Consider the following 10,340-nt stretch of genomic DNA (forward strand, 5'->3'; position numbering starts at 1 on the left):
ACATATCTGACACCCTCTTCACCATGACACAGATGCCCAGCACTCACCAGGCACTCCCCGAGGACGGTAGGTGCCCCAGACCATGCTCCAGCAGGATGTGGAGGCGGAGCAGGGTGGTGGGATGGGATGGCCCTGGCTCTCCACAGGGTGGGCAACCACCTCCCTGCCCAGGGAAGGGTCCAGTGACACAGGGTGACTGGGGTGACACAGAGGGGTGGCAGGTAGTGGTGGGAGCAGCCCTGAAGGGTGGTCTTAGAGGTGCAGTGGCTGGGCCCTGATGTTCCAGCTCTGCCCTCTTCCAGCGTATGTTGGGAATGCAGACATGATACAGCCGGATTTGGCACCCCTGCAGCCCAGCCTGGATGATATGGACATCTCAGGTAAGAGCCAGCCTGGATGTGGTACCACATCCCACACAGCCCTGCACCCCGTGGCAGCCCAAAATGGGGGGTCAGAGGGTTGGCCAGGCTACAGAGGGAGCTGCTGGGGCAGGCAGAAGCACCAGACACCCAGTGCCATGGGAAAAGCAGCATGGATGGACAGGGGCTGTAGGCAGGGGGTTGGTGTGCTTGCCTGCCCCAGCAGCTCCCTCTGTAGCCTGGCCAACAGAGCCACAGAAGGTTGGGAAAGTTCAGGCCAGGAGCTGTGGGAGGGCATTTCTATAAGCAGAGGATCTTTCCAGGTGTGCCAAAGCCCCTCATTTTGGCTGCAGACAGAGGAAGGACAATTGTCCCAAACTGGAAGAGGAAACCCCTGGAGGGCAGGTTCTGCATCCCCTCCTCACCCCACTGCCCGGCCAGCCCCAGGCTGAGCAGCCCAAGGGACTGGGACCCTGCACTGGTCTGTGCTACATCCCCTGGGGACAAGCCACTGTCCCTGCCAGGCTGCCCAGAGACAAACCAGGCACTGGTGTCCAGCTAGGGCAGGGGGATGACAGGGAAGAACACCAGGAAGGGGGCAGTAGCAGCCTCCCCCACGCTGCCATGCAGGCTCTGAGCTGTGAGTGTCCCTGTGTGCCATGGAATCAGTTGGGACACGTCCTGGTCCCAGCAGTGTCCCCATATGCCAGGGCAGGGCACTGCTGGGGACCAGCTTTGCCCTCGAATGTGCTGGAGCTGGGCACACTGTGGGGGTTGGTGGCTGCAAGCCCTCCAGGTAGCTGGTGGCCTCGGGCAGCAGCATCATCTCCAGACCCCCATGTGAGCCTGGAGCTCCATGGCCCGTCTCCACTTCCTTCGGCAGGAGGAAACAAGGGCACTTGCACCATACAGCTGAGGGGTGATGCAAGACCAGATGCTGGCAGGGAGCAGGATGGGCACTCTGTGTGCCAAGGGCAGGCAGTGGGATGCCCTGGGGATGGATGAGGTGGGAAGGCTCCTGCCAGCAGCTCCTTGGCTCATTCCCTCCACGGATCCCTTCAGGGTGGACCACACTGGGAAGAGGGTCTGTCCCGTGGCTGACTCTTTGCCCCCTGTCCCCTGGTGCCCCACATGGACATCAGTCAGTGGACAGCTCCAAGGGGGTCAAATTGATCCTTGACAAGTGTCCCTCCCCCCGAGAGGTCCTGCGTGGTGTCACAGCAGCAGCCCCAGCACACCTCTGAGGGCCCAGCATGGCCTCATGCTCAAGCAGATGGCAGGAGCACAGCGGTGCTCAGCTGAACCAATGTTTCAGCCAGGTTGGCTTTTTTCCTGGGAAAAGGCCTGCACTTTGCTCCAGGGTGCTGTCTGGGAATAGGGTTTTACTGCAAGCTATATAATAGGGGTTTACTAGAAGCTATATAATAGGGTTTTACTGCAAGCCACTAAATCACAGGGAAGAGTTCTTTCCAGTTCTGCCTGTGCCCAGCAGTTCAGAACATGGACACTGCTGGGGCTGGGGAGGGTCCAAAAAGTCCTGCTGGGGTCAGGGACAGTGTCCCAGCTGTGGCTCCTGGACTGCTGGAGAGGGGCTGGTGTGCCCTGGGGCAGAGCAGCCTTCCATGGGGCGCTTGGAGACTCACGGGTGAGAGTTTTGTCCTAGATATGGGACATTTCCTGAGGTGCTTGGAGACTTGTGTGTGGGAGTTTTGTCCTAGACATGGGACATTTCCTGGGACACTGTGTGGGGCAGCTCCTTGGATGATGAGGGGTTGCAGCCGAGGGCTGTGTGTGTGCCATATCCCCCGTGGGGAAGTGGGGAGAGGAGACGGGGGTGAATGGTGGGTGCTGGGTGCCACCAACCCAATTATGTCCCAGAGGACACTTTTTCAGCAGGGCAGGCCATGGTTTTCTGTGAATCCCTCACGCAGAGCTGTGCGGGGTGAGCACCGCGGGGTCACAGGGCTGTCACCGTGTCGGGTGGCCCTGGCAGAGCTCAGCGCCTGCCAGTCAGAGCCTGCAAGCCAACCCCCAAATGAGGAAGCATCTCGTGTCCGCGGCGGGTCCGGAGCGCGGTGCGGGGCGGATGGAGAAGTCCTGATGGCAGAGGCGAGGGAGCAGCCCAGCCCCGTCCCCCGCTGGCACCGCGCTCCAGGTAGGACCCACGCTGGGCATGGGGACACTGGGGGCTGGGCTGGCTGTCCCACGGGGTGGCATTGCCCCGCTGCACCACAGGGCTCTCCCAGAGCCTGTGGCCAGTGCTGGAGGGTCCTTAGGTTGGGAAGGGGCTCTGCAGCCCCAATCCCAGCAGAGAGCAGCCCCAGGTTTGAGCAGGATGCCAAAGGCTGGTGTGCTGACCACATGGGCTATTCTCCCTCGAGCAGCGCCGTGCCCTGGCCGTGCTGCACTACCTGGAGCGGGGCAGGGTGATGTGATGGTGCGGAGGAGCATGGGCAGGAGCTGTGGGGTGGGGAAGGGGCAGGAGAAAGGGAGGACAGGGCTCCCAGGGGCTGCCATCCCTGTAGCACAGCAAGAAGCACAAGAGGCACAAATCTGCCAAGCTGGGCACCAGAAATGCCTATAAATACCCACAGAGCTTTTGTGCCAGTGGCAGAGGCAGCCCAGTGTGGGCACAGTGCAGGTGGAGGCAGCGTGGGGCTGGGCTGCATCCCAGGAAGGGTGAGCCCCTGCCTGGCAGCATCACGGCACTCACTGAGTGCCAGTCCGTGGAGGGGCAGGGGTGGCCCTGCCGTGCCCCCAGGGACTCACCATGGCCTTGGCAGAGGGAAGGGGCAGTCTGGGGGCTGTGTGGGGCAGCTCACCAGCGGCTCTGCCCCATCTCACACCGCTGTTTCCCTCGGATGGCAGCACATGCCATGCTGGAATCATCACCATGCCCAGTCCCATGGCATCCCACAGTGCTGGCACATTTGCTCCTCTGGTGTAGATTCGGCAGGGTCTCAGGCCTTTGTGGGTCCCAGTCAGGACACCCTGGGTGCTGGAGCCTGGACCACAGCCGGTGCCCTGGTCATGGCTGCACACACCAGGCAGGCAGAGCCGGCAGCAGGGCCTGGGGGTGGCACTGCCAATGCCAGACAAGGGCTGGAGAGGACGGCTGGGTGCTCCCCGGAGGAGATGCAAGTGCCTGTCCCAGGGTGGATGCTCAAGCACAGAGCCTGTGCCAGGGGTTAGTTAGCAGGCAGGAAATCCAGCAAGTCCTCCCGCTCCCTCCTACAGGGAAGAATCCAGCAGCCCCATCCCAGCCCCACAGTCATCCTCTGCCCCCTCTCCTGGTGGTGATGCCGGAGTCAGCACTGGCACAGGCACTGAGCCAAGGCAGGCGTGGGGCTGATGTGCCCGGGGAGGTGGCTGCCCAAAGTGTTGGGCCAGCCCTGCGTGCCACGGCGTCTGGGCCTGCGGAAGGAGCAGGGTTGTGGGAAGGAGACAGGAAGGGAGCGGGAGTCGCGGCAGGGTCACGCGGCTCGGCTTCGGGAAGGCCATGGGATGTGGTTACCCACAGGCTGCACGCACGGCAGTGCTGGGTGGGGAGGACAGCACTCACCACCACTCCAGGGGACCATCCATATTCCCCTGTGGCTTGGGAATGCTCATCTGGACCCCCGTGCTGTGCCCCCAGCCTGGGTGTGGCGGTCCCTGCCCCAGCCCAGGGCTGATACAGCCCCACACACCCCTGGGAGCAGCCGTGGGGCTGGAGCATGTGGAGCCCAACTGGCTACCAGGGATGGGATCCCCACCCTTGGGTGGCACTCCGAGTGGGTTTTCCTGTTCCCATGCACATGGCAAGGCTGGCCCTGGGTGACAAGTCTGCTGGAGCTGCCCTGGCCACACAAGGTGTCAAGTCCCCAGCAGTGCCAGTAACAGGATACGGCTCCACCTTACGTGTCCCAGGGCTTGTCCTCCGTCTCTGGGCAGGTCCCCTCATGCCAGTCACCGTGTCTCCACTTGGCCCTGCAGATCTCTTCTTCAGCCACCGAACAGCCCCATCGCAGACACAACTGGGCTACCAGGAGCCGTCCTGCTTCTTGCCCATGGCCGAGCCCCTGTTTGATGCCGGGGAGTCCCTGATGGGTGCTAGGGGGCTGCCTGCAAGCCCTGAGGCCCCACTGTCACCCGGCACCCTCCTCCAGGTGAGCAGAATCCCAGCCCACAGCCGGTGGCTGCCTGTATCCCAGCCACCCTCCCTGATGCTCTGGTGTCTCCCACAGCCCAGCAGTGCCTCCCAGCTCAGCCTGCACAGCTCCTTCCTGGGCCCCGAGCTGCCCCCGGCCCCCCTGCCCCCCGAGCCCCCCTCTGCAGTGCCCAGCAGCTTCAGCCCCCAGCTCCGACACAAGCTCCCACTGCAGTACGACCTCCCCACCAAGTGCCTCAGCCTGGAGCCACCAGGACCCCACTACATCCCCCCCATCCTGTCCCCTGGGGCACCACTACCGAGCCCAGACTCCCCCTTCTCCCCCGCCTCGGCCCCCCGCTCCAAGTTCCCCTACGCCAGCTCCCCTGGCCCCTCTCTCCTCACCCACCCTGCCTCCCCCCTCTCAGCCCCCTGCTTCACCCCCCACACCCCGGGGCTGGGCTACCCCACGGGCATGGTGCCCCCGGGGTACCCCGGCCCTGCTGCCCCCCAGCTCCTGCCCCCTGCCCTGCTGGGCGACCCCAGGTTTGCCCCCCCCAAGGGGCTGCCCCAGGGTGGGGGGGGGCGGCCCAAGGCAAAGCCTGGTGGCACCAAGGCGAGGAGGCTGCCAGGACCCACCGTGCCCCACCTGCCTGTGTCCAACCCCTGCCTGAGCCAGTTGCTGACCGCAGGTAAGGGGGACGGGGGGACTGTGGGGGGACACAGGGGTGAGCCGGGGGGGGATGGTATGGGAGGGATCAGAGAGAGGACCATGCTTTCTCCCTGGTGTTGGGGCTCTGGGGATGCTGGGCAGGGCACATGGCTGTCCCCATGGGGGCAAGCACAGGGGTGAAGATCCTCCCAGCTCCAGGAGCCAGAGGGAGCTGAGGCCCAGGCAGCCCCAGGGCTTGGCCACGGGCACTGCTGGGAAGTCCCTGTGTCCCCAGGCTGGTCTCCATGGACACAACAGATAACTGGGTGTCCTGCACAACCTGCTGCCTGTAGGTGTGATGGGACAGGTCCCTTCACGCTGTTATGTCCCTGTCCCTGTGCTTGGCTGGGGGCTGGGCCTCCCTGCTTGCACAAGGCTCCCAAGAACATCCCCCCTGCCAAGAGAGTACTGGCACCTCTCTCCAGGGGTGCATCCCCCTTCTCGGGGCAGCCTGGCAGGGAAGGGGCTGCAGCAGTGCTGGTGTGGGGGGCTGGCTGTCCCCTGGGGCGGGGAAGGTCACCCCAGCCCTGACAGCCCCACGCAGAAGAGCCCATCTGCTCCCTGCCCTGTCAGCCAAGCAGGACCCAGCCCTGGACGCCCCCCGCCCGATGGGTGCAGGACTCATGCCCATGGCCCCTGTCTCCCCGGTAAGCACTCACCTATCCCCCAGCTTGGGAATTTCCCCCCCTCACATTGGGAATTGCCCTCTCTTGGCTGCTGGGGCAGGGGGGGAGAAGGGGCAGGGGGGCAGATGGGCTCCGAGGGGGTCACACTTTGCTGTGGGCTGGACAGGCACGAGGGGGAAGGAGTGGACATGTGGCTGGAGGTGGCAGGATTCACCCGAGTGTCTTCGGTAAAAGAACCAGGGCAGAGGTGGGAGAGACACCTTTCCTGGGGCTCTGGGGCTGGGGCTGCCCCTGCAGATGGTTCAGTGGGGCTGCCCTTCCCTGTCCCTTGTGGGGGTTTGGCTTTCAGTGCCAAATATGGGGTGCTGACTCCCCAACTCCCCTTTCCTCTGCCTTCTCCTAGCAGCAGAGCACTGTTCCCGAAGTCCCTGCCACCTTCCTCTCCAGAATGGCCCAGGTGAGCCCAGGACTGGCTCCTGGCTCCAGCCCTTCCCCAGTGGTGCCAGTGCCGCTGGCAGGCATGCAACCGGGCTCCCTGAGAGTCCCCAAGGCAGAGCAGCTGTCTCCCACCTCAGCTTGTGGTAAGCCAGGGGCACCCCAAAGAGCTCCACAGGGCACCACTGTTCCTGCAGAGAGCTTGGACCAAACATTGTGGGAATGTTTCATTTTGGCTTCAATCCCAGCTATTTCCATTCACCCAACCAAGCACAGAAGGTTCCTCCCCACATGGGAGGCGCAGCCCCTTCACCTGCCTCCTTCTACAGGGGCAAAAGCAGAAATAGGAAAAGACAAAAACAGAGCAAAATGTCTGACTGTGGTTTTGAAACCCCAGAGCTTGGTTTTGGAGCAGGAAGTGCCTGCTTTCACCCGCGGAAACCAGCACGGCTGCTGGAAACCAGGCTCTGGTGTCATTCCCAGTTCATTCTGGTGCTGCACACCACAACCTTGCTGCCCTCGGGACTCTTGCTGGATATTTCCACCCCAAGAAACACCGGGAATTTAAAATGTCACATCCCAGGTGTTCCCATTTCTGAGCAGTTGTAAATGAGTGGGATTTGGGGTAATGTGTGGTTAGAGGCTGGAGCAGAGCATCCCAGTCAGAGGGGTGGGTGCCCCAGGGCAAGGGCAGTACTGTGGGTGCTCCTCTGTGCCTGTCCCAGTGTGTGACAGGTGTCACCCTGTCACAAGGGGCTGCTGCTGCCCTCTCCCCAAACCAGCATTTTCCTTTTTCCAGACAGCAACTGGCGCAAGCCCAGCCAGGCTTCTCCAGGACCCACTGCAGGGCTGGGCACTGGCACCTCCGTGCACCACCCCGTGTCCCGTCGGGGCAGGCCTGAGTCCAACAAGGTACTGCAGGAGCCCCATATGCACCCCCCTTTCCTCCTACCCCCCCAAAACTCCATCCACTGCAAGCTTTGGGCCAGCCTGTCCCCGCTGGGGCTGGTAGCCCGTGGCTGTCCCCGCTGCCGGGAGGTGCCTGACGGCGCTGCCCCGCAGCTGGAGAGCCGCCGCATCACGCACATCTCCGCCGAGCAGAAGAGGCGCTTCAACATCAAGCTGGGCTTCACCACGCTGCACAGCCTGGTGAGCACGCTGAGCACCCAGCCCAGCATCAAGGTGAGCACCCAGGGCCATCCCTGGGCATGCAGGGACACCTGCAGGATGCTGCATCCCTGCTCTGCCCCAGAGCACAGAGCTCCTGCCCCTGTAGGCACATGGAGACCTGCACTGTGTGGCCGTGCCAGGGCAGTCTGGGCTCTGGAGACTGTGCCAGGGTGGTCTGGGCCCCGTACCCCTCTCACCCCTTGGTTTCCCAGGTCAGCAAGGCCACCACCCTGCAGAAGACAGCTGAGTACATCTGCAAGCTGCAGCAGGAGCGGGCGGCTCTGCAGGATGAGGCGCAGCGGCTGCGGGAGCAGATTGAGGAGCTCAACAGCTCTATCAAGTAAGGGGGGATGTGGCTGGGGGGCACTGCCTGCTTCAGGGTGTCCAGGCAGGGCAAGTGGCAGTGCTGGAGTGGCAGCAAGACATGGTAGGTCTCCCTGGAGCACCTGTCCCTCCTAAAACCCTGGCTGGGAGAGGGCTGATGCTCAAGAGGCAGTTACTGCTTGGGACCAGACTGTGGGGCCAGGCCCCACAGCCACCCTGGGAGAGGGACACTGCCTGCCAACCCCTGCTGAGAGCTGAGGTCCTGCTGGAGCCTCTGAGCTCCTGCTGGGCCCCATGGGCAGCCCCTGTGGCTCCCAGCCTCCCAAACACGGCCCCACGGCGCTGCTTGTGCCCCGCAGCCTGTGCCAGGAGCAGCTGCCGGCCACGGGGGTGCCCATCACGCGCCAGCGCTTCGACCACATGCGCGGCATGTTCGACGAGTACGTCCGCTCCTCCACACTGCAGAACTGGAAGTTCTGGATCGTATCCTTTGGGGCCAGCACCTGCTGCTCCCTCTGACCCCTGCACCAAACACCAGGTGCTCTGGTTCACCCACTGCTGCCGGGTCTGTGAGGTCCCTCCGGCTCTACAGGCCCTGTAGAGGGACCTGTAGGGAGGGACCCAGGGAGATGCTCCCCAGCAGAGGCACATGGTGGGAACATGCCGAGGTGCTGTGGTTAGGAGGAATCTTCTGTTACAAGGGAGCAAAAACAGTAGGAATAAATGGTTGGTCTTCAGGGAAATGGAAAGTGGAGCTGAGCTCATGCAGGCAATTGCTGCTGGTGAGATGGGAACTGGCTCTGAGAGGCAGCAGCCATCAGCCAGGGATTAGGAGAGGTCCAGACACAAAGCTGGGGACATGATGGCTTGGTCTTGGTGGCTGCATGGCACACTTTGGAAATCCAGGGATGGAGAGGACCAAGGGCAAGGAAACCTGTAGGCAGAGGGCTGGATCTGCTCCTCTGTGAGCAGGGATTAGACACACTGGGACCGTTAAACCTGCAGAGACTGTGAGGTCTGTGAAATCCCAAGTGGCGGAAGGGTTGGGCAGGCACTGCTGCCCACGGTCCCACCCAGTGCAGCACATCTGGGCAAGGCAGAGGTGGCTGCTGACAGAGCTGGGGAGCTCCTTCCTCAGGACACTGAGTATCCTAAAGCCAACATGGGCTCCAGGACACGCTCACGGCGAAGGTATCTGTGTGGATTACTGCATGCACAAAATCACCTGTCCCAGATTTTGGTCCCCAGATCAAAATCCATGGTCCCTGCAGGCTGGGGGAGCACACTGGCCACACTGGTGTCCTGCCCTGCTCCTGGGCACTTTGCTAGCAGACATGGTGGGGGTCACACAGCTCTCCCCCCGCCCCAGGTGACACTCAGGTCCTCATCACCCCAGCAGTTCAGGCTGGTGCCCAGTAAGGTGCTGAGCTGGGAAGGCACCCAGCAGGTCTGATCCATGGTCTGTCCTGCTGCTCCAGCAGTTCTGCTCCAGAGCTGGGCAAGATCTGTCCTGCTGCCAAGGGAGGGTGATGGCCACACCTGGCAGGTGGGAGACCATGGCTGTGGCAAGGCTGGTCCTTAACTCCTCTGCTCCCGCCAGTTCAGTATCATCATGCGGCCCCTCTTTGAGTCCTTCAATGGGATGGTGTCCACGGCAAGCATGGAGAGTCTCACCCAGACATCCCTGGCCTGGCTGGACCAGCACTGCTCCCTCCCAGCACTTCGGCCAAGTAGGTGGCCCTTTGCCCGGCTGTGGCACCCCAAGCGAGTTGGGTGGGCACAGACTAAGGGAAAGGCTGAGGGGAAAAACACAGCGGTGTCCTGAGGGATGGAGAGGCTGATCCGTGGGATGTCCCGGGGCTTGTGCTCGATGCTTTCCTGTGCTCCTGTCACGCCCACCTCCCAGATGAGCTTTCTGTGCCCTAACCCGGTGTCCTGGCAGGGCAGATTCAGCCGTCCGCAGAGCCCCACAGGGTGGGTTTCCCTTCGCCCCATCTGCTGGGAGCTGTGGCAGGGAGTGGTCCCGCTGTTCCAGCAGCTGGAGCAGGGATGGGCAGCGCCGTCTCCCGCAGAGTGGGTCACCCCTCGCAGCCCCCGAGGGGCGTCGGGCAGTGACCTGTCCCCCTTGTCCCTTGTCCCCGCAGCCGTCCTGAGCTCCCTGCGGCAGCTGAGCGTCTCCACTTCCATCCTCAGCGACCCTGCCCGTGTCCCCGAGCAGGCGGCGCGGGCGGTGGCGGCGCTGGGACGCGGCGCCTCCTCCTCCTCCTCCTGACTGCCCCAGGAGGGCGGCCCGGGGGCTCCGGGGGTCCCAGCCGGGGCTGCGAGGGGGCTGTCCCCATCTTCCCCCCCGATAAAGGACTCGCTGTGCCACGGGCCCCGCCTGGTTCTTCAGCCCCGGGGCTGTTCTAGGGCACGGCTGGGAGGGGTGGGGTGGGACCGGGAATGAAGGGGCGGTGAGACCGGGGTGGGGACAGTCGGGGCTGGGAGCGGGGACGGGGGCTGGGGGGAGATGAGGGGAACCGAGGCAGAGGCGGGGAAGTGAGACGTGGGGTCAGATTAGAGGCGGGGGGTTGCGGGGCTGGGGG

At 63.4% G+C, this 10,340-nt stretch overlaps 1 protein-coding gene across 1 annotated transcript in view; it reads left to right on the forward strand.

The window, feature by feature from the left end:
• Positions 1-10,174, forward strand: part of MLXIPL (MLX interacting protein like) — an 18,706-nt gene extending 8,532 nt beyond the window's left edge. Inside the window, exons 7-19 of the mRNA XM_017839145.1 lie at positions 6-66; positions 303-380; positions 4,335-4,507; positions 4,586-5,180; positions 5,774-5,847; positions 5,993-6,073; positions 6,230-6,407; positions 7,061-7,173; positions 7,324-7,443; positions 7,644-7,771; positions 8,115-8,238; positions 9,356-9,485; positions 9,900-10,174. Coding sequence (XP_017694634.1) covers positions 6-66; positions 303-380; positions 4,335-4,507; positions 4,586-5,180; positions 5,774-5,847; positions 5,993-6,073; positions 6,230-6,407; positions 7,061-7,173; positions 7,324-7,443; positions 7,644-7,771; positions 8,115-8,238; positions 9,356-9,485; positions 9,900-10,027 — 1,983 coding nt within the window. The 3' untranslated portion in view covers positions 10,028-10,174. The remainder of the gene's footprint in view (positions 1-5; positions 67-302; positions 381-4,334; positions 4,508-4,585; positions 5,181-5,773; positions 5,848-5,992; positions 6,074-6,229; positions 6,408-7,060; positions 7,174-7,323; positions 7,444-7,643; positions 7,772-8,114; positions 8,239-9,355; positions 9,486-9,899) is intronic.
• The last annotated feature ends 166 nt before the right edge of the window (positions 10,175-10,340 follow it).

This window comes from Lepidothrix coronata, unplaced genomic scaffold, assembly GCF_001604755.1.
Source record: "Lepidothrix coronata isolate B3197 unplaced genomic scaffold, Lepidothrix_coronata-1.0 Scaffold380, whole genome shotgun sequence".
Lineage (NCBI taxonomy): Eukaryota > Metazoa > Chordata > Aves > Passeriformes > Pipridae > Lepidothrix > Lepidothrix coronata.